The sequence below is a fragment of the Heliangelus exortis genome, chromosome 11, assembly GCF_036169615.1.
Source record: "Heliangelus exortis chromosome 11, bHelExo1.hap1, whole genome shotgun sequence".
Taxonomy (NCBI): domain Eukaryota; kingdom Metazoa; phylum Chordata; class Aves; order Apodiformes; family Trochilidae; genus Heliangelus; species Heliangelus exortis.
Genome location: NC_092432.1, coordinates 3,421,664 through 3,443,352, shown reverse-complemented (window position 1 = coordinate 3,443,352; position 21,689 = coordinate 3,421,664). Strand labels below are relative to the sequence as shown.

Sequence of the window (21,689 nt, the reverse complement as noted above, 5' to 3'; positions counted from 1 at the left end):
CAGATGTTTGATGAAGAGGGGGAAAAAGATCCAAACCCGACAGTAAAAATCGTCATGGAACACATCTGCAACTCATACCTGCCACTCAGACCTGAGGTGATTCAACTTTATGGATGTATCAAAAAAAAAAAAAAAAAAAAACAACCCAAAACCAAACATCCTTAGACCTTCACTTTGGAAACAAGCCAGCACAGAGAGGTCTCACTCCTGCCCTGTGTGATTTATGGACTATGGGCAGAGAATCCCTCCATGAGTACACGAAACCCCAAACTAAAATAAACATCAGCCATTAAAACAAGGATTAAATGCTTGGTGGATTCTTTATTTGAACAAACTGATGTTACAAATTTTGTGGTGCAGATGTTAAGTGTTAGTGTGAAGGCATGAGAGGCCATAAAACATGGGCAGGAGCCTGTCAGAGGAGTTTACATTGCGGGGAGCATACATAACCAAACTGCACACTATTTGAGAAGTCAGGTGTTCCCTGCTTTAGAGGTCAGACAATTTCATGTGAAATATGAGCTGAAACAGTCAATCCACAACACAGCACGTATATGCTGCGGGTGACTAGGCACAAGGGACATTACTCTTTTGCCAGTCACTTTGTCAGTGTGTTAGAGTCTTTCTGGAAAAAAAAAAAAAAAATCCCACAAAATTCAGGATTATTAGGTGATGGGAGAGCAGTGATACACCCCCAGAACCTCAGTATAAAATGGATGTATCATTGCTTTTTACCTGGCTTTTACTTAAAGACTCTTATCTTTCCTTGGCTAGTCACCTGCAAAGTAACATGAAGATATCACATTCTGCAGCCCAGCAGCCTTTGCAGTCTTCCCCAGAACAGCAAAAGAACCCAATAGTCCCTACTGTGATCAGAAGCACAAGAGAGCTCTTCTGAGATTTTAGGAGAAAAAGTTCAGTGCTTTTTATGGCAACCCAACAGATGTACAATTCCAGAGCAACTGCCCCAGATGACCTTTTCCTATTACACACCAAAAGCCCTGTCTAGTACTGTCTGGTTTTTGGCACATTCCTGCTGTAACTGCAGAGTCCCTTCCTGCTCCTCCTTCCAAGAGTATTTCCCAGATTCATCAGAAAAGCAGGCTCTTCTCCTATAGTCTCCCACTTTTTTTTCCCTCCCTAATCTTACCCTTTGTAATTTTAGCTACCTCATTCTAGTCAAATCTACTGAAAAGTTTCTGGATGCAGCTCAACAAAAGCCACAGATAAAAGTAAAATTGCAGAGTCCTTTCTGCAAGGCCAGATTTCTCCCTAGAAGCTCTTTTCTACTCTAGCCTTAAAAATCCTCCCAAATTCTTCCTCAGGAAGTCCTCTCCTAATTTCCCTTCACTCATGACCCCTTTAACCTCTCTGTACACCCTCATATAGGGAGTTAACTCAGAATACAGGCAGGCTTCCTTCTTAGTTTGACTTAAATTCAATCTCCTGTTAACTTCAGAAAGTGCAATTACTTAGAAGAGACTTAAATAAAAAGCTAAAGTGTTAAAAATAAAATTGATTCTTCGTTCAAACCAGGTGGTGAGTTGAAACACAAAGTGTTTGTTATTTAAAATACAAATCAGAGAAATATGCTACAGTTAAATCAATCTACCCCTCATATTTAACCAATCTGCCCCTCATATTTGGATCTGACAGCAGAGCTGCTTCCAAACAGTTCCCTGAACTGCTTCTTCAGAAGAGTCACTGCACAGCATCTCCAGGGTGGATGCCCATGAGGGGCACAAGTCAGCAACTTTGTTTGCTCAGTGTGGGGATCAAGTTGCCCATGGTTGGAAACAAGACAAATCTGAGCAAGCTTAGAGCTCTAAGACTTCCAGGATGACAAAACATTTGCTGCAGAAGTCAGCTCACTGAAGGGCATGTGCTAACACAGCCTGAGCTAAAAAAGCAACCCCAGAGCTGAAAGATCACCTCAGGCTTTCAAGGACAGCAGAAGGTCAGTTCAAAATTAATGGACACCAGCAGAAAATCCTTTCCCTGCCTCCTGGGGATTTTACCCAAACTCTGTGCATTGGTTACCCTGCAGTTTTCATTCATACAGCAGCAGAGATGTTCTTTTCAAAACCCTCATCTCCTGAAGGAAAAGAAAACCAACCAAATAAAAAAGCACTTCAGCTCCAGGGGCCTTGCTCTACACAGTTGCTTCCTTAACAGATTTGTGGCATCCCCCTTGGAGCAGACACAACCAAGGACTGAAGAAGGAAATTAAGAAGAGCAGAAACTCCTGCAGTTGCTGCCACAGCCAGCACTCACAAATTTATTTCCATCACCTCTGTCAGGACTCAGCACAAAATTGTCCCTGTGACCTGAACTTTTATATTGCCACTAAAAGCTTGGGATTTCAGATTTACCTCAGCTGGCTGATGCCAGGGGATTATCTGAAACTCAGGGACTAAAAGTGGTTGCTCATTCAAATCTGATTCAAATCAACTGATTGTAGACTGAAAGCTGACTTTTCATTTTAGTGCCTTGGCCTAGAAAATCAATATACACCCCCAATTTCTCAAATCATGCATCATCTGTTGAGGGGGGAAGAGGGGGGAAGAGGGGGGAAGAGGGGGGAAGAGGGGGGAAGAGGGGGGAAGAGGGGGGAAGAGGGGGGAAGAGGGGGGAAGAGGGGGGAAGAGGGGGGAAGAGGGGGGAAGAGGGGGGAAGAGGGGGGAAGAGGGGGGAAGAGGGGGGAAGAGGGGGGAAGAGGAAGAAAAAAAAAAAGGGGGAAAAGGGGAAAAGGGGAAAAGGGGAAAAGGGGAAAAGGGGAAAAGGGGAAAAGGGGAAAAGGGGAAAAGGGGAAAAGGGGAAAAGGGGAAAAGGGGAAAAGGGGAAAAGGGGAAAAGGGGAAAAGGGGAAAAGGGGAAAAGGGGAAAAGGGGAAAAGGGGAAAAGGGGAAAAGGGGAAAAGGGGAAAAGGGGAAAAGGGGAAAAGGGGAAAAGGGGAAAAGGGGAAAAGGGGAAAAGGGGAAAAGGGGAAAAGGGGAAAAGGGGAAAAGGGGAAAAGGGGAAATCAATGCATAGCAGAATGACCCATTGCTCCCTAATCTACCTCCCAAAAATGTGCTGTGTTTTGGGGCTCTTTAGGTTTGGGTTGGATTTTCTGGGTTTTGGTTGGTTGGTTATTTTGGTGTTTTTTGTTGGCTTTTTTTTTTTAATAAACTGGGCTACTTTCATACCAAATCACAGGTTCATGACTGTTTGCCTGGCACAGCAGCAAACAATAATCTGAGACAGAAGTCATGAACTCCATGTTGCATTTCAAAACACCAGGGAGATTTTATTGCAAGGATTGTTATCCAAGTTAGTCTGTGGCTTGGCTACATCAGTCAGAACCTTATTCTTTTGTCAAACTTACTGAGTTGTCAACAGAGCACATCCAGGTTTTGTCTTTAAGGGCAGGGTGTAAGAGCACTGTGAGCTCTCATCTGCTCACAGGTTCAGTTTGTGCCCAATACTTGGTAATTTTTATAGGTGTGATCCCAATGGATTTTCTGAAGGTCAAAGGTCAAACAACATCAGGAATTGAGGACAACGGAGTCCCAATTCCCAAATCTTGACTCCTAACTCTGAGCTATGATTAATGATCATTTGGAATAAACAAAGCTAAAAGGTAAGTGATGCACCTTAGTCTCCATGGATCCACCAGAATGGCCACTGGAATATCCATGAACTGAATGAATATCCATGAATATCCATCCTGAGGCAAGGAAAAACACCAGATAACTTAGTTCCTCATCACCTAAGAGTTCAGATTTCCCTAGGTTCCCATGGCAGCTGACATGATGTTTTATTAGGAATCAAGTGAAGGAGCAGTAGTGCTCTACTGTGTGCAGCTGCTCTGGAAAGGGAAGAAAACCATACAAATAAATATTTGCATATCCTCTTTTTTTTTTTTTTGGCCTCTCTTGCAGCTTTACAGTTGAGGAAGAAGAAACTGGAGCCCCTCCTGCTCCACATTATTCAAGCTGCCCTTGTGGCTTCATCCAGACCAGACCAGCAATAAAACTTCACTTGCCACATGTGATGGAAAAGGACACTTCTGAATGCTCCAAGAGATTGCTCTCTGTCAGCCATAAGGAAACAATCACACACTTACAGGGAAAATCCAGACCCCCTGTTTGGAAGACCAGGAACCTGGAGAAATCAAGGGATTTTATCCACAAAAGTGAGATAAAACTCCCATGGGAAAAGTGCTGAAAGACCTGATTTCTGATACAGGGAATCCTTCTATGCTTGCAAACACTTAATCACATTACATCTTCTGCAGAGCCCATTGTTGAAATCCTTGCTTTAATTCTTCAACAGATGCTTCCTAATATGGACTAATACAGGTTGCATTACATTTCTCTATTTTTAGTGCACATGTTTTTTGGCCATAACAACTGCTATTTCAGGCCAAGTCAAACCTGCACAGAAAACCCAGCTAAGAGACAATGATTAAAGATGGGGAAATGCAATGTAGCAGTAACATGTGTTTAGGATTTATACCTGTTCAGGGAAAGCATTCCCTACATTTGATACCTGCATACTAACACTTATTTAAATTATTACCAGCTTTGATCAATTGTTAAAACAGGTTGAGAAGTAACTGGACAGAGAAGCAGCACATTGTTATTTTGTGAATTAAAAGGTTGATCTTCCTGTTTTTCACTACATGCTTCTCTCTGTGCAGCACGTTTGAATTAAATGAAAACTGGTTCATTTAAACTGACAAAAGGACTTAAAGCAAATCCAGAGTAATTGATGAGGTCTGTATCATAAACATGAAATAACAACCTTCCCTCCAAAGACAAGCTGCTCTCTCTCATGCTCCAGGACTGTATTTTATATCAAATCCTTTCTATGGAAGGGGACTTTAATACATCACTGGAGACCTTCATGAAAATTATAACAGACCTTACTTTTCCCAAAGAAACAAAGTTTTATTTTATTCTATGGTTAGAGGAGATTCCTGTGTTTTCATAACATGGTTTGATTCTGTCTTTAACACTGATATTTTCACCAAAAAAATGTAAACTTTTTCTGTCCATAGACTTTGACAGCAGAGGAAACATGCAAAATATGTGACTAGATCTTGGCAAATTAAACTACTGCTGCTTCTTGATAGTTAACAGAATTATATCCATTTACTGGAGCTGAGTATGTGCTGGACACTGTCACATGGGAACAGCTTTATTGTATGTAAGGTGACAGAGAGGCAGGACAATGCAAGCAGCCTTATCTCAGGTGTTTTCAGCCCCTGCTCTTATCTACAGGGGGTTAATAAAGGAGAACCTTCAGCTCTGCAGTAGCCCTCTCTGCCCTGCCCTTTTTATTTCTACCCAGAGCTCTTCTTACAGGGTCAGAGATTGGTGGGAATCCCAAATACTGCAGAAACACAGATGAGCCCTGCAGCTACTTCTTGCTCCCACAAATAAATTGAGAGGTCAATTCATGGAGGTCTAGGGCACTGCAAAAATCCTGCATGGTGCACTAAAACTCACCTCCTTCTGTCCCCCCTCTTGGCTCATCTCTAGCAAAATCCATACTTACATGTGTTAAAGCCTACAAAAAATAGCACCTATGATTCTGTGCTCTTTCCAGAAAGATCCCTAGTCTAGGACCTTTGACAATAAAAAAATCAAACTCATTGTTTAAAATCAAAATAGTGTGTGATAGCAGGTATCCCAGATGCAGCCCAGTGTCTACAGATGAGACCAGAATAAGTGTCTCAGATCACTGGTGTGAAGCTATTTCCCATGTTCCTAATGACTCCACGCTTCAGAGAAAATGAAACCCAACCTTTCCTTCCTTCCCCCTCACAGCATATGCACCTGGAAACCTTTTAATAGGTTTTCTGTTTGCCTCACAGGGGCTCATGTTCATGCCTGAGTAGAAATGTGCATTGTGACTTGAACTTTTTCTCCTGCTGGATGACAGGTGATAAAAAATAATATGTACACACATATCATATGACTAACAATAGCACCTGGCCCATGGTGATGAGATCTGTCCTCTGCTGCTGGAGCACTTCAGACTTTTAAACAAAGGAATTAAAACATCTGAATCCACAGACCTGGGATTTTATTTTTTTTAACCCTTTAGTAGGCAGATTCAGATTCAAATCTCCAAGATCCAGTCATGCAAGATCCTACCTGCTTTCCCACTCCTGACTAGAGCCAGATTGATCCTCTTAGGCAGATTATTCCAGGAGAGATTTGGCTCCCACAAAGTTCTCCTGCAGCTCTAAAAATAATTTTGAGTGCTGTAGGACATGTTATGGTATTTACACCAGAGTAGTAGTTGGAGAAATTTTAACAACCACTTATCAAACCAGACTGCAAGCATTACCTAGCCCCAAGGACCTGTTCAGCTCAGTTTCCCTCCCCCATGGCTGAGGGCTGCAAGGAAAAGTGCCACACTTCTGGGTGGAACACAAGAGGAATTCCCTTGGAAAGCTGTGCTCCCGAATTCCCTCAGCAGTGCTGACACATGGCACTTCCTGATTAAGCTCATTTTGCTTTTTATATGCTTTCCTCCTTCTCCTTCAAACAGTCACACAACTTGTTACATTACCATGCATGTGTTGGGTTTGTTTTAGTTTGGGTTTGCTTTGGTTTTTCTTTTTACAATCAATTAAGTTCATCCATCACAGGACCTTGCAGCCAATGGAAAATTGCCACTGAGCAATTCATCCCTGTTTAAATTTTTAGGATATAGTCAATAACTAACATCAAAAATTCAGCATCTGATGCTCTGTATTTTATTTGAATCCCCCAAAAAACCCAGATCACAGCAGGCACTGCTAAATTACAGTATATTAAGAAGAAAAGATCTTTAGAGGTGACTCCTGTTTGCTCAGAAAATACAAGAACAGCAGCAAAGGACTGGAAAATGCCCAAGCATGGCAATTCTGTGGCTTGGAAAAATACTTGGTTTACACTGTATTTACACAAACATGTATTTTTCTATGTTGTTCCACACTACAGGATGTGTACCTACAATGTTTAGCATGTATTTCCAAGGTATTTACAACCTGCATCCTCTCCTGCCAAGTTTTAGCCTGGGTGAGCCAAATTACAAGCCAATGAAAAACAACCTCAAGTATAAATCTGATGAGCTCTTCACTTGGCCAGTGTTGGGGAGTACCACAGTAAAGAGCCCTTTTCCCAGGAGAAACTCTGGAATCATGCCCCTAGATCATCATTTCCACACAATTTCATTAGGACCAGACCTTTTGTGTGTCAGAGAGGATTAATTTTTTTTTTTGTTTCAGAACTCCTTGTGCACAAAAAGTTAATCCAAACCAGACAGGAGTCAATTAGGTCGTTAACGTGCTAAGCCTATTAACAGCCAAGACTTACATTTTCTTTCCCAACAATGAAAAACATTCAGGAGTCTGCCTTTAAGTGGCAAAGCCCAGGAGCAATTTCATTATTTTATGACACAGCTACTTGAAGGGGTGGCTGTTTGCACTGTGCAGCAGTGGGGTGCTTTGCTCCCTTTTCAGCACAGCCAGCCTGCAGGCAACACAAAGAACCAGGACCCAAGGGATACCAATTCTGTTCCCAGCTGTTTTGAAAATTCCTGTGCAATCCTGGGGCAGGACAGGGAATCACAGTCCCAGATTTTCCTCATGGAGCTGCTGGAGGAGAGACAGAACTATCCTGGTTTCATACAAGGGCCAGAGAAGCCCATGGTCTCCCTAAATGCAATCTCAGCCTAAGCCTTTAATTACCATGAGGAAGGAAAAAATCCAATCCCTCAAGCTCAGGACCTGCCTGTCAATCATCTCTGGACCAACCTGAGAAGAGCAAAGCTTGCAGGGAGCATCCCAGCAACTTTGGGTTCTATTCACATTCTACTTTGGACAAAGCAGAGAAGAGCAGCCAGCTCCCAGAACCCTTCAGGAAACAGTAGGTGCTACTGGGCAAACTTTTTTTCAGCATTGCCTTTCAGTTCTTATTTTTACAGTTCTGATACCTCTCACTTACCTCCTCTTTCCATTTTTATCCCATGTAAATACCCACTATCTCCCCACTTTACTTTCCCTCTTCTCAGGGAGAACATTTGAGTTCTGCCAAGGAAAGGCAGCACCCTGTTCCTAGTCAGAAGGTCTAAAGGTTCAGTGGTAAAAAGGATGAGACAGATTTCCTGGCCTCAGTTTAATTCAAATCAGCTTTTAACTAATAACTGTCTTATTTTACTGTGAGAATTTTGTAATGCATTTTCTATGAACACAGTGCTGCAGTGTGTACAGTCCTTGGCTAGGAAATCAGAGTGGTGCTGAATTCTGAGGTTTCCTCTAAAAAGAGACATAAGGGATCTGTAACTCTAACCAGAACCAAGATTTTGTGCTCGTGGAGTCAAAAAGAAGATTGGCTTAGTCTGAACCTATGAGAATAATAAACCTGCTGAACTGCTTAAGAGTTCAGCTCCACACAAGAGAAAATTAAGTTCCTGGCTAGAGGATTTACCAACAAGCAGTGCCAGCAAGGAGGCAACCTTATAAACAAGCAAAGTCATCTCTGCTGGTACCCAGGCTTGGTTAAATACAAAATCTGAGGGATACAGGTAAACTTCAAGTTCCTGGCTGCCTATTCCAGTGAGTTACTTCAGACCTCTGCTTCCACTGCTGTTCCCAGTAAGTTTTTTGTGCCTCCAGCTGCTGCCGTGCCCCTCTACATCCAAACCTTCCATATTGTGACTACTCAACAGTTCCCATACGAGAGGGTCTTATTCTTGACCACATTAAACCTGTCAGTCCTGCTTCCCATTTTGTCCCTTTGGCAGCCCAGCAGAAGAAAGCATGGAGACCCTGACCCACTGTCTCCATTTTGGTGTGCAGTCCCTCCAGTAGAAAGCAGAAGCTGGAATATTGGCAGGGCAATGAGACAGGAAAGAAATAAAAGAAACAGAACATACAGGCACACTGAAACCTAAAGAGAAAATACCCTTTCCTCGTTCTGAAATCCAAGGATCATTATTCTATCCATGCCTACTTGGCACAGCTCTAGTGGAAAGGTGAGACAAAAGAACAGCCCTCACCACTGACTCCAGTTTCAGAATCTGGACCTTTGCTAAAAAAAATTAATACCTTCCTGAGTGGTGGTCACTTTGCATGGTTAAAGCAGAAGTTTACTCTGACTTCTCATAGTTTGTTTTCCCCAAAACTGAACGTTACAGCACTGTCCTAACTATCTCTGTATCAGTGATGTGGCTCCTTCTGCCTGAGGCAGCAGGAGGATTCCTAATGCAAGGTGTTTGTCCCCAGCTCCAGTTGCACAAACACTTGAATTACAAACTGCACAGATCTGGCAGAACAAGTTACAAACAGAATTGCATCTCATGGCTCTTCTCTTGAGCCACTTCAAGCTCACCTGCTACAACCTTGCAGTGCTCATCAGGCAGGTGTGGCTTCATGGGCTGGCTTGATTTTGTGGATCTTCTATGCCTGATGAAGTGTTCTTTTCCACTAAATGAGGTCTCTGATGTATTCACTGGTTGTATTAGCATGTGCTCTGATCCAATTTGGATATAGCCAACCTGTCCACAAAAGAGAACAAAAAAAAAACAAAAACAAACCCATCAAATATTTTGGTATCTCAGCCTTACCTATCAGAACTTAGACCATCACACTGCAAACAAAATGTACAGTCTGAGGAAACAAAGTGACTGCAATTGTGTTCAGGCTGCATAACACAGACTAAAGAACTTCATCTGCTGGTGTATTTATTTAGAAACATCACAGTGCACTGTACACATACAAAGAAAAGGTAGGGGATTCTTGTCAATACCTTTGCTTTTCCTTCCTCCTCTCCCTCCATAAATGTGTCTATGTCTTACAAGATGCTCAGCTCATCTGAGGAATTGTGTTGTTATTAAATGGCATTTACCACCCCAGTAAAGCAAAGAAGGCAAACTGCAGACTGTCTATGTCTGTCTGTCTGTCTGTCAGACAACACAAAGTGAGCTGAAGTGATGTCTCAAGTATGGCTTGCAGAGCCACCCACATCTTTTTGTATGGCACCAAATGCCTCTTCTTGACTACAATAGGGGCCACATAGCAAGCACTGCTCTCCCTGCAAGCCATGAGTTGAGATTCAGGGGTCAGGCTGTTGTGCCTTCCCCGTTCTGAGATTTTCCATCATCCCTGGAATAATAAACACAAGGAAGGCAAAGACCTTGTCTAAATAGCAGTAGACTCCATAAGCTACAGGTGAGAGCACTAAACCCCTGCCTCTCTTGCACCAAGTCCAGACATTACACCAGGGTTGGCAAGAACATCTTTGGAAGGCAGCTTCTGCCCCAGGAGAGCCCTCCTCTGCCTGCAACCTTGAGTTCTTAAGGTTCTTTTATACCTTTTCCATTCCTTTACTGGCATGAAAAGAATCACAGAATGGTTTGGGTTGGAAGGGATCTTAAAAATCATCTAGTTTCAGCCCCCCTACCCTGGGCAAGGACACCTTCCACTAGAAGCAAAGCTCCATCCAGCCTGGCCTTGAAAAGTGAGTGAAAGCAAAGATACCACCTTAGAACATATCAAAGCCTTCAGGTTTAGTTATAACCTCCAGGTTATAACACACTGGAGAAAGTGAGTATGTACAGTGAGGGTTTCTTTCTTTCTTTTAATTGTACTAATCCAATGATTATTTGTATTGCAATTAATGTGCATATGGTCCACCTTACAGGTAAAGGAGCTTACAAAGGGATCCTGCTAACTTGCATGCCTGTAACACCCATCCTACACATATAAAGAGAACCCAAAAACTTTTTTTTTTTTCTTAACCCCCCCCCAACTGCATCCTGTGCCAGCCAGGCAATCATCCAGATGCTCTGCACGTCCATGCAAATACTCTATATTCAACAGCTGACTGTGCTAATGTGATTTATAATATACATTACATACATACTATATATTGTACATTTCCACATCTTGCTGCCAAATTCAGTCCTCACGTACACCCAGGAAATCCCTTTGGCCCAGTATTTCCAGCAAGAGGAATTTCTCCTAACAGAAAGGAGTTTTCTCCTCTTTTGACAGCCCTCCTAACCAAGCTGCATTCAGGGGAAACCAGGATTCCTTAGAAAGGGTCACTAATTCCAAAAGTGCACTTGAACAGAAAATGAAAGAATAAAGCAGAGCCTCTATTTGTCAGGGCTGCAAAGCACTGCAGTAACAATTAGTTCCCTCCCTCAAAAGAGACAAGAGGCACCTCTTTGGAGGTCTTTCAAAAGAGATCTTACCCTTGAGGCAAGGTCACTGACTAAGTATAAAATGTCTTGACACCTCCCAGAAAGGCTCCTATTTATGAAGAAAAATTGGCATTATTTCTTGGCCCTACAAAATGCATACCTGTTTACAAGACCCACTCTGCCCTGGAGTTTCCACAAGAGCTGCCTCTTCATTTAATTACACATTGGGCTTTGTCAGAATTCTTTCAGAGACAGCAAAATTTCCAGTGACTTATTCCTCCAGCCTCCTTTATGATGCTCTCCATTACTTCCCCTCCTCATTGCAATCTTCCAGCTGGGAGGTAGCCCCAACCCCTTTTTTAATATAGGTTTTAATTATTTAGAAGAAGGGTTGTAAATCTGGTGCCATGGTACTAAAAGCCACACCAGAGCTCCTGAAAGGCTGCCAACCATTTTTGTTGGTGCCAAAAATATGTAAGAAGAAGTCAGTTTCATCACCACCCAACATTATCCCAACTTTCTGGCATCAAGTGTGAAAATAATTTAAACCATTGGAAAGGACTTATGTTTCACATTTGCTTTGGAATTGTGAAACCTATGGAGGGAAAGAGCCATGTGTCTTCACCCTGGAACAGGTTAAGAAGCAATCTCAAGTTTAATCTGACAAGCCAAGTAGAGTTTCAAGCAGGAAGGATTTGCAGGATTGGGCCTGTAAAGTACTCCTTGGGAGTTCAAATTTTCCTCAAACTTGCCAGTTGGGTTCTAAAGAGTCCTCAAACCTGTTGGCCCAGTTGAGATTTTTTGGACACAGTAACTCGAATACTCTGGTCATTATTGTGCTTTTTCTGTAAGAAATCCATTCCTCATGTTCCTTCCCTCAAATCTTCCAACTACCAGATACTCCACTGTGCTAACTCAGCATGAGATACCAGACATCAGCACTAAGCAGATACTCTGTGCTTTTCCTCTCCAGTTTGTGTGATGTTCAGGGACAGCAGAAAGCTGGATTTTGAAGATAAAGAAGTAAAACAGAAGACCATGTGACTGCCAGAGCTATTTTTCCCACATCTCTGGAAATCATTCAAATTACAGAAAATGCTTTAGATCTGCCAATTCAAAGTTGCCTGAGGAGATGCATATCAAAAGCTGGGATACTCCTGGTCCTTCATTCACTGTGGGAGCCCATATGAACAGGACCTGCCACTGTGCCAGTATTTCTGCCCATCCCACCATCCCAGAGCACCCAAGATACAGGATCCAGATTATTAATCTAATCTGCATTTTATGGTTAGTATGACAGGGCCATAGAGGTGACAGAGTCACACAGCCCAGCTAACAGGAAAGGCTTGAATTCTTTCATCCTCAAAAGGCAGGCAACCAAACTGCCAAGTTGATTAAAATAAACAATAATCCACACTTCCCACTACAGCCCCACTCACCACTGTGCTTAACAGTGATTGTATCTTTCAGATTAAGAATATTTCATATCCTTAAATTTAGAAGTAAACTCAACATTGCTCACAAGCAAAAAATGTCCTGCTCTCCAAACCACCAAAATATTCTCACATGCTCTTACCCATAATTTTTATACACACACTGGTCACTCCAGGAATCTGCTCTCTCTCTGATCTACCCTTGCACTACCAGTAGTTCACTCTTCCACACATGATCTTCCTTGCCACTGGAGCTTTCCTCAAGCTAAATGACAGCAGAGAAAGGAAGCAGGTCCTCACACCGTGTCACTGAAATCACAACAGTTACAAGGGGACTGTTAGTGCTGGCACTTAAGGAGCATTTGCAATCACATCCTCCTGCTTCTTTGGCTTCACTGTGCTGTCCCTGTCCCCTGGTGGCACTGGTTGAGGTGAAACTGCTCGAGGGCTCCCTCAGGACATGAGTCCAAATCTTCAGTGTTCACTGCACCTGGTTCTGGACCTTACCCCATGTTAATATTCTCCAACAGTTACACTGTTTTGCCAGCCCTTTTTACTTTCACTACATCTTAGAATGAGATCTGTGAAATGTTGAATCTTTAACAGAATTTTCTTTTGCTCCTAAGTGTTCATTAGTTACACACATGAACACACTGAAAACAGTTTTAAACATCCGACAAATTCCATCCCTTCCTCAATTTGTCAACAGTTACACTGTAAATTTTAGCTTACCCATTTCCTCAAATTTAAAGAAAATCAATATTTAAAGAACAAAAAAACAATCAAACATGGTATAAGAAGCTTCATGTGGAATTTAGTCCTATTTTTACTTGTTAGTTACTCTTTACAATTTACAAATACTATTTGCAATTCAAGCAAATTAAAACAAGAGCTCTAAATTAGGCCTTGCTCTAGAGTTATGTCATTTTGGACTCAGTTATGAGAGCAGATCATACCCAGAAACTGCATCTCTGTCCCAGCCTCTGCATCTGTTGGACAAGGCTCCCACAACATGCAGTCCCCTTCCATTCACTGCAGAAGGGGAAAGAAAATTCCAGCACAAAGAAACCCAGCACGGTAATTTTAAGAGGTTTAACTTTTCAGCTCATGGACCAGCTATGGATGAATGCCAGACAGCTCTGCTCCCAGACAAGAGAATTCAGCAGAGCTGAAGGTTTCCTCAGGGAAAATTATATCATATAATCCTAGCATGCCTGCACTGCCTTGCTTCCCATAACAGCAGAGGCTCTTGCAGCAGCCTGAAGGGCAGCACTGCCCAGTTGCACACAAACACTACCACTGCATCAGGACTGAGCCCACCAAGCTCTGGACATCTGCTCTAAACCAGGCATCACCTCCCTCTGCAGTCAATGAGGAAAGGCAAAAACTTCCAAAGTGTCAATTCACCCACTTAAGCTACCTAAAAAACAGGGTGAAACACCAGGGGAAGAGGTTTTTTTTTTTGGAAGTGCTCCTCTTAATGAACAGTCAGGCTTCAAACCAACAAAGTGTGGCCTCTTCTGTATCCTCCTTCCTCTTTTTCCCCAAGGACAGAGCATTTTTACCATTTCACTAGACATCCCCTGAGTTATTGCTGCCCTGGCAGCTGCAGTCCAACCTACTCAGTTCCCTTTGCCCTCACTGGCCTTCCATACTGGATCCAAAACCACACTACTTGTCACTACTTCCACCCACCTGGAAATCAGGGAGAGTTTGGAAACCCTGGAAGAAGCTACACATCCAGAGACTGTTTGCACTGCTCCCACAGCACCTTTGGTCAACAGAAAAAGGGGGCAGAACTGCCCCAAAATTTCTGCAGCTAACTGGGAAATAAATCTCTGGAACTGAACCTTAGTACCCAACTGCACCATCTTTGACTTTACAGTAATTAGCATTTTCCTTTAACATCTCCAGCACACTTGGAGCATCTCTGCCCAACCTTCCTGGAAAAAGGCAACACCTGGCTGACACCAAGTCCAGATGGATGTTCTGTCATCCCCATTTGCCCCTACTTCCCAAGCCTGTCTACATCTACACCCTCACAAAGATTGTGAAGGGGACACAACAGAATGATGAGCTACAATTTAGAAATATTTTTACAAGTTTTTCCACCAGGATTTGGGTGTAGTTTAACAAAGGTACATGAAGCTGAGAAGAAAAGTCCTTTCCTTCTCTGTATAGACTGTGTGAGACACCACTGCAAAATGTTTAAGGTTTCCCAGCTTCCAGCATGCATTCCTTAGGGTGTAGCTTCAATTGCTCTATTCCATCCTATAAAAAGGAAATCACTTCTTATTCAGTGAGCCCTTGTAACACACATCATCCACTTCCACTGATCCAGTCTGCACAAGGAAGTCTCATAGAGTTCAAAGGATGTGGAAATGTGGTGTGAAAAAAGTTTTATGTACAAGCCTGAACAGGAGGGAGCCCCAGTCCCTTCTCTTATCTCATCTCATCTGAGAAGGACAATCCACTTTAACTAGAGACAGGCCAAAGAGCAGTCCTGAACAGAAAATCAAAATTTGCACATTTCAAAGAGAAAGTTGCTTAGAATTAAGCCTCTGCTACTAAATGCAGCCCATTGATATTCAGTTTTCAGAGGAGGTTCTTGAACAGACAAGAGCTTTCAAGTTCATATCAAAGTCAAAACCAAATGCTCATTTTACTATAAACCTGTGACCCTCTTAAAACTATAAAAAAAAATTTAGCTACAAGAAATATGAAAAGTCTACACCAGTTGTAAGGTACTGGCATTGCAGCCCAACCAACCATATAGCAGCCCAGCATCTCAGCATCTGAAAGTGACCCTAGGGTGAAAGAGAGTAAAAAATTAATATATCAAATGAAGTCTTTGGGAATCCCACATTTTGCAGATACCTTGAGGCAACATTCTACACTGTACAGCTGGGGAAGAAGTCCTCCTAAATGGCACAGGGCCCTGCCTATCTCTCTTATCTTGGGGCCCACAGGGCTGATAAGCCCTGCCAGGACTCAGTAAAAGAATTGTTGCAATCACAGCAGAAATACACAGTGCTGAAATGGCCTTCTCTACTGTTCTCTCCAGGCTGCAAACAAAAATGCTCTACATGTGCTACACTTTGCTAGAGGAGGGGAAGGGCTGCACACAGCAACAGTCAAAATAAAACTGTGCAATTGCACCCCAAAGCAAAACAAAAGTAGTTTCACTGGAATTTCATTGCTGGAGAGAGACTTAAGATGTCATCTTGGGATTGATCTCAGAAGCAGAGACCTTGGTCCACTACACAACTCAACCCAAGGTAACACACAATGTGGCCTTAGAAAGCTGGACTTTTCCAAAAAAAAGAGACTGTAGTGCCTACTGTCTTCTAGTGTTGGTCAGAAGAACTGCAGAACTTTGCTCCTGCCTGTGTCTCCCCAGCAGAAGCAAAGGACAGTTCAGTCCTGTGGTGTGGCCAGAATCCAAGTGCATTCCCATGGGATACAGCCCTGCCAAGCTGAAGGTAGCAGTGCTTTTCAGGAACACAGTAGCCCTTGTCCATGCTGCAGTTCCCAGCTTGTCAAGAGCAAGAGGAGGGTTGGAGTATCCTCACATGCTGTACTTCAGCTGTGCTACACCAGTCCTGGCCTGACGTAGCTCAAAGCATGTGGCCACCCTGCTCAATGCAATTGGAAGGTGCAGCAGAAAACTACAGCAGACCAGAGAGTGGTTAACAGCAGCACCTGTGAGCAGGGTTTTAAAAAAAAAAAACAAAAAAACCACCAGTTTTTAGATGCCACACTGGGAATCTGATATCACTACCAGGAAGCAATTGCTCAGTCTGGTTGTAGCTCAGTTATATCAGGGATTTTGCTTTTATGACAATTCCACTTGATCATTTTATATCACTTTTTGTGTGATTTATGGCATAGCTGAGGAATACAGTTACAACAGAGACTGAGCCAGCTGGAGATCAGGATACATTATTATTACCTACTCTACTTTTTAGCAACCAGCACTTTGAAATGAGATGTCCTGATCATCCAGTTTGAATCCCACAAGCACTGCCCCAGTGGATTTTCCAGGAAATCTCCCACTGCAGCACTAGCACTGCTCAGGAATCCAATGTCAGGAGAAACAGGATGCAAGGTTTCCACTACCAAGTCCCTTTTCCTAGCTCATCATGCAGTCCTTGTCCATGTCCCATCCACCTGGGAAGCTGTGCTGCTGAGGAGGGCAAAGCCTTATTCTTTCTGCTGCTAACAGGACATAAGAAAGAAACTAAAGGATTCAAAACCCACTGTAGTAATGGTCTTGGTATTTTGAATTGACAGATTAGGAGGCAAAAAAAATTGGGGCTTAAGAGTCACCTGATCTCGGTTCTACTCATGGAGGATCCAAGACTTCCCAGATAATTTGAGACAAGCTCTTGAGTGCTCTGATCTCAGGAATCATCTCACCCCTAAACTGCAGAGCTTTCACTACAGGTATGCTGATTTAGCCTGGCCACTGCAGAAGGCTGTGTAAACATTGAAAGCAAGCTAAAATCTGAGAGGTTTCATGTTTAATAGGCTTAAGAAGTCAAAAGCTCCATTTAGGTAGAATAAAAAGGTTTATCTGCATGGTGATGGGGATCAATTTAATGAAACCATTTCAAAAGTTAATGAGGTTCATCTTAAGTTTAGGCTCATCAAAAAGACACTTGAATTTTCTGCTCTCACTTCACAAGGATGTTACAAACCTTAACTCATTTGTATGCATAACACATCTACTTTTAGCCCTTTTCCCATTCCTCATGATTATCTGAATGAAGAGTAAATTAATAGATTCCTCTAACAGGGAAGAAGTATCCCAACATGTAGAAACACATCTCTCTCAACACATCTGCCCACTCTCAGCATTCCCAGGACCAGACCCAGAGGCAAAGGCAAGCTGAGCTTTACCAACACTGCCACTTACACATGGGGCAAGTATGGGCTCTTGGTCCCCAGGAAGTGCCACAATTGAGCAGCTTTGACAGCAATCATTTTTTTTAATACCAAGTTCATCTAGCTGAGTTATCAGATAATCAGTTATTGCTTAGAACTCCTATGATACAAACAGATATTGCAGTGTTGCAGCTCGTATTTGCAGAGTAATGAACAAAGACTAACTAGTCTTGTTTCTCTTCCAACTTTTCTACTGGGAATATGGCCAATCTTTTTCAATCCCCCCTCCTCCATTCCCTGATCTCAGGCAGTTAATACTGTGCCTATAACTACACTCCTCTTTCTTAAAAAAGGTTCCTTCTCTGCCTGTTTGTGCTTTTCAGCTCTGCTGCAGTAGGTAGCTTTGGAAGCCCAGCACTTCATGAATGGGATTAACAAAACGTGCCTGGTGACAAAAGCACAGAGCTGTTAGTGATTTAAAGCCTGGACGAGAGATACCAGTTTTAAACTCTGAGAAAGCCCTCAGTGGCATACAGCTCAATTTACAGTGCCACTCAAATACTTAGCATCTCAGAGGCACTTTTTTTTCCTTTTTTTTTTTTTAAACCTGAGGCACAGCGCCCTCAAATGGTTGAGGAACGAAGGCCCAAGCCCTGAGTGCAGAGCATATGAAGTGCTTCTTGCTGCAAAGTTAAGACTAAATCTCCATTAACAGGTCTGTACCAAGAAGTTAAGCACACATTGCAGGACAGGGGAGCCGATGCTTAACGCTTCGGTGATTTTCTGAAGTACTTTCAGGTTACCAACAATAAAAGCAAACTAGCCCTCATCTTAAAGCATATAGGGGTTTCACCGCTGATGAACAAAAGGCTGTTCCACATGAGATTCTCTCTTCTTATTAGGACGCTCGGAGAAGAACCGGGTCCCTGTGGAGCCACCTGAAAATGCTACAACCTGAAGTAGAGAAATCCTGACATCCAAGGTAGGAAAAGCATCCCTCAGAATGGTTCCTCCGACCGCGCTGGAGGTGTCCCTGCACCATAGCTGCCATGAGACACCCTCACACACCAACAGCCATCACCCCACTGGATGGAAAGGGACAGTCGAAGAGCTGAGGAGCCCTCTGTCCCAGGATGTGCAGCTCAGGCCAGGCACAACTGCAGGAGAAGGGACCTGGCCAAAATTCCCCACAGCGGGACCCTCTCACCAGCCTGGGGATGCGGAGTATGGTGACAAGGGGAGAGTCCCTCAGCCAGGATGCTCCTCCACACCCTCAGGCTCCCTCATCCACCCACGGCGGACACTACTGAGGCGCGGAATCCCTCAGGCACGGCTGAAGCCAACAGCAGCGAGACCGAAAACCCACGGTGGGAGAGCGGCGATGTCCGCCAGAGCCGGGGGAGTCGAGGGGACGGGCAGGAGAGCGGGAAGGAGCCGCACGGCTCTGAGGTGAGGTGAGGTGCGGCCACTGCCCAACCGCCGCTTCCCGCTTGGCGGGACGGGGGCAGCTCCCAGAACGGGGGGGAAAAGGGGAAAAAACTGACAGAAAAAACTTCACGGGGAACACGGGAGGCACTTCCCCAGGGCACGGGGAGCTGAGGGGGCCGGCAGGACAGCGGGCAGGAGATGCACCGCGCTGAGGTGGTGTGGGCACGGCCCAGCCGCCGCTTCCCGCCTCCGCCGAACCACGAGCAGGGCGGGGGATCGGGCACCCCCGGGGCCAAGACTGACAGGAAAAACCCCGAGGGGGGATCGGGGACCCTCGGGGCCAGGGCTGACAGGAAAAGCCCCGGGGGGGGGGGGATGGCTGCGGAGGGGTTCGCAGCAGCCCCGGGCAGGGAACGGTCGGGGAGGCGGCCCGCGGTGAGGGGAGGGCGGGTCGGGGTGGCAGTACCAGCCCGGCGCAGGTGCTGAGAGAGGCGAAGGAGTCGGTTCGGTTCAGGACGCGTCCCGTGTAGAAGCAGAGCCGCTCCTCCGGGGGCCGCCGGGGGCCGGGCGCCCGCTGTCCCTCCCCGTGGCGCTGCTCCACCACGAAGCCCCGGGCGAGGAAACGCAGGTCGCGGCGAAGGTGCAGGTAGAGCTCGGAGCCGGCGGCGGGCAGGCGGAGCAGCAGGGCCTCTGTCACAGCCCGCTGCCGCGGCAGCGCCCGACGGCGCCGGGGGCCGCCGCGATCCCCTCGCAGGGCGGGCGGCAGCAGGTGGATCTTCTCCAGCGCCACTCGCTCCGGGATCACCACTTCCAGCTCCGCTCCGCCAGCTGCAGGCGAGAAGGAGAGAGGCTCAGGCGCTCGCACTCCCGCCGGACGGTGCCGCGGCCCGACGGGGCGGCCGAGGGCTCTGTGTGCCCCGCCAGACCCCCGGTCCCCCCCCCCCCTTCCCTGCCCCGTCCCGCCGGGCCCAGGACAGCCCCGCGCTCGGATTTCAGCACGGATACTCATGCACTGGAAATTGTGAACGGGCAGCAGAGACAATGGAGCAAGCTGAGGATTTATTTCTCTCTACATATGCATATATTAAGAGGCAATGTGCAGGGAAGAGAGGAATAAAGCAAGTGCTAAAAGCTACTTCTATCATTGAAAAAAAAAAATCTATAGCTTAGACACAAGCATCGCATTTCACCAACCCTAATAAAAATCTGCAGGGAGAAGGGGAAAAGCAGAGCAAGCCGAAGCCGCAGCCAAGGACAGTCAGCAGCTTTCCACATGAAACGTTACAGCAGCAGCGAGAGGACAGGAAAAGAAAATACAAAAAAGCCTGGAGCAATTCATCCTGCAGACTGGGACCGGGGCCACGCTGGGGATCCGGTGCACTGCCCTACGGTCTGCGCCTGCATGGGGCTGCCCAGGGAGCCGGCACCCACCGCTCGCTCCACCGGACCGGCGGCGAGGGCTGTCAGGGCAAGGGAGAGCCAGAGGAGGGAAACCCCTACCTGTACCGGCGTCCAGTCCCCAAAACAGCAGGCAAGGAAACACGAGAGGCAGGAGGCAGCCGTCAAACATTTTATGGCAGAAGCGGGGCCCAGAATGAAGCGAAGGAGGTGGCGGCAGCACAGGGAGCCCGGGCTGGAGTGATCCCTCCCCCGCCCTCGGAAAAAATAAGCGGCGCCGCCGACAGCCCCGGCGTGGTGGGCTCCGGGCCACGCCCCTCCCAGCAGCCCCCGCTCTCCTATTGGTGAAAACTCCCACCTGGCCACGCCCTTCTTCTCTCCTATTGGCTGCCAGCTAAATAAGCTGGGCGGGGCTTGTGCGGGGAGGGGGTACACGTGGGTGGGTGGTGGGTAAGGGGAGGGCGGCCGGTAGGTGGCGCTCTCTCCTGCCCCCCGCGCGCGGGGTGGCGGGAAAATCCCGAGTGGGGTTCAGGTCCCGAAGGGGGTGGGAGGGGGGGGGGGGGGGCACCATCTCTGTAACGCTCTGGAGTCCGTATACTATGGGAAATAATTTATCCAGATGCATGGAAGGTCTGGCAAAAAGCAGGCAGACCCCCCCCCTGAGCTGGTGTGCCCAACCGCAACTTGGTGGAAGCCCACGAGTGGGCACCGCGTGGAGTCGGGCACATTGGCTCTGCAATGCTTTGATGCCCATGAAAACACTGAAAAGATCCCAGAGAGAGGCATAGGTGGTCTCCTCTGTCATGTTTTCTGCATATCCTTCTCATCGTTACCAAAAGAATTCAGATTCTGCTGCTGCTGGCTTTGAAAAATGTCACCTCTGCCTTCATTCCCCACTGCCTTTTCTGCCTCCATCTGGAAGAGTGATGCCAGGACTCGACCAGGAGAAAAAAAAAAGAGGTTTGGCAATGTACATGAACACACCAAGATTTTTAGCAATGATCTTGTGTACTCCGGGAAACTCCAGTCACATGGATGAAAACAAGTGCATAAAACCCTGCAGATTTTACCATTTTACAGTGGTGGAAGAAAGGGGGACACTAATTCAAAGCAGGGAGGTCGTGTTGTTCAAGAGAAGCTTTTGGGAGAGGAAGAAGAGAAGGAAGCTGCCTGCCAGCTCCCTGTCTTGCCACTTCTGCACTTGGAGGACACTCAGATCCTCACCCAGGTACAACCAGTTCCCATTCTCACTGAGATCCTGCAGCCACCACAAGAGCTCCTGCCTGCCTGCTGCTTGGACCACGTCCTGCTTGTCCTCAGCTGCCCAGGGGTCAGGAGAAGTCAGCTCGGGCCAGGG

At 45.6% G+C, this 21,689-nt stretch overlaps 1 protein-coding gene across 2 annotated transcripts in view; it reads right to left on the bottom strand.

The window, feature by feature from the left end:
* The window catches only part of ADAMTS17 (ADAM metallopeptidase with thrombospondin type 1 motif 17), a 171,809-nt gene extending 151,204 nt beyond the window's left edge, over positions 1–20,605 (bottom strand). For both annotated transcript variants that reach the window (XM_071754228.1, XM_071754229.1), the window contains exons 1-3: positions 20,435–20,605; positions 19,401–19,762; positions 9,371–9,536 (exon numbers count right to left, since the gene is read on the bottom strand). In XM_071754228.1, the coding sequence (XP_071610329.1) occupies positions 9,371–9,536; positions 19,401–19,762; positions 20,435–20,504 (598 nt within the window). In that variant the 5' untranslated portion in view covers positions 20,505–20,605. The remainder of the gene's footprint in view (positions 1–9,370; positions 9,537–19,400; positions 19,763–20,434) is intronic.
* Between the last annotated feature and the right edge of the window lie 1,084 nt (positions 20,606–21,689).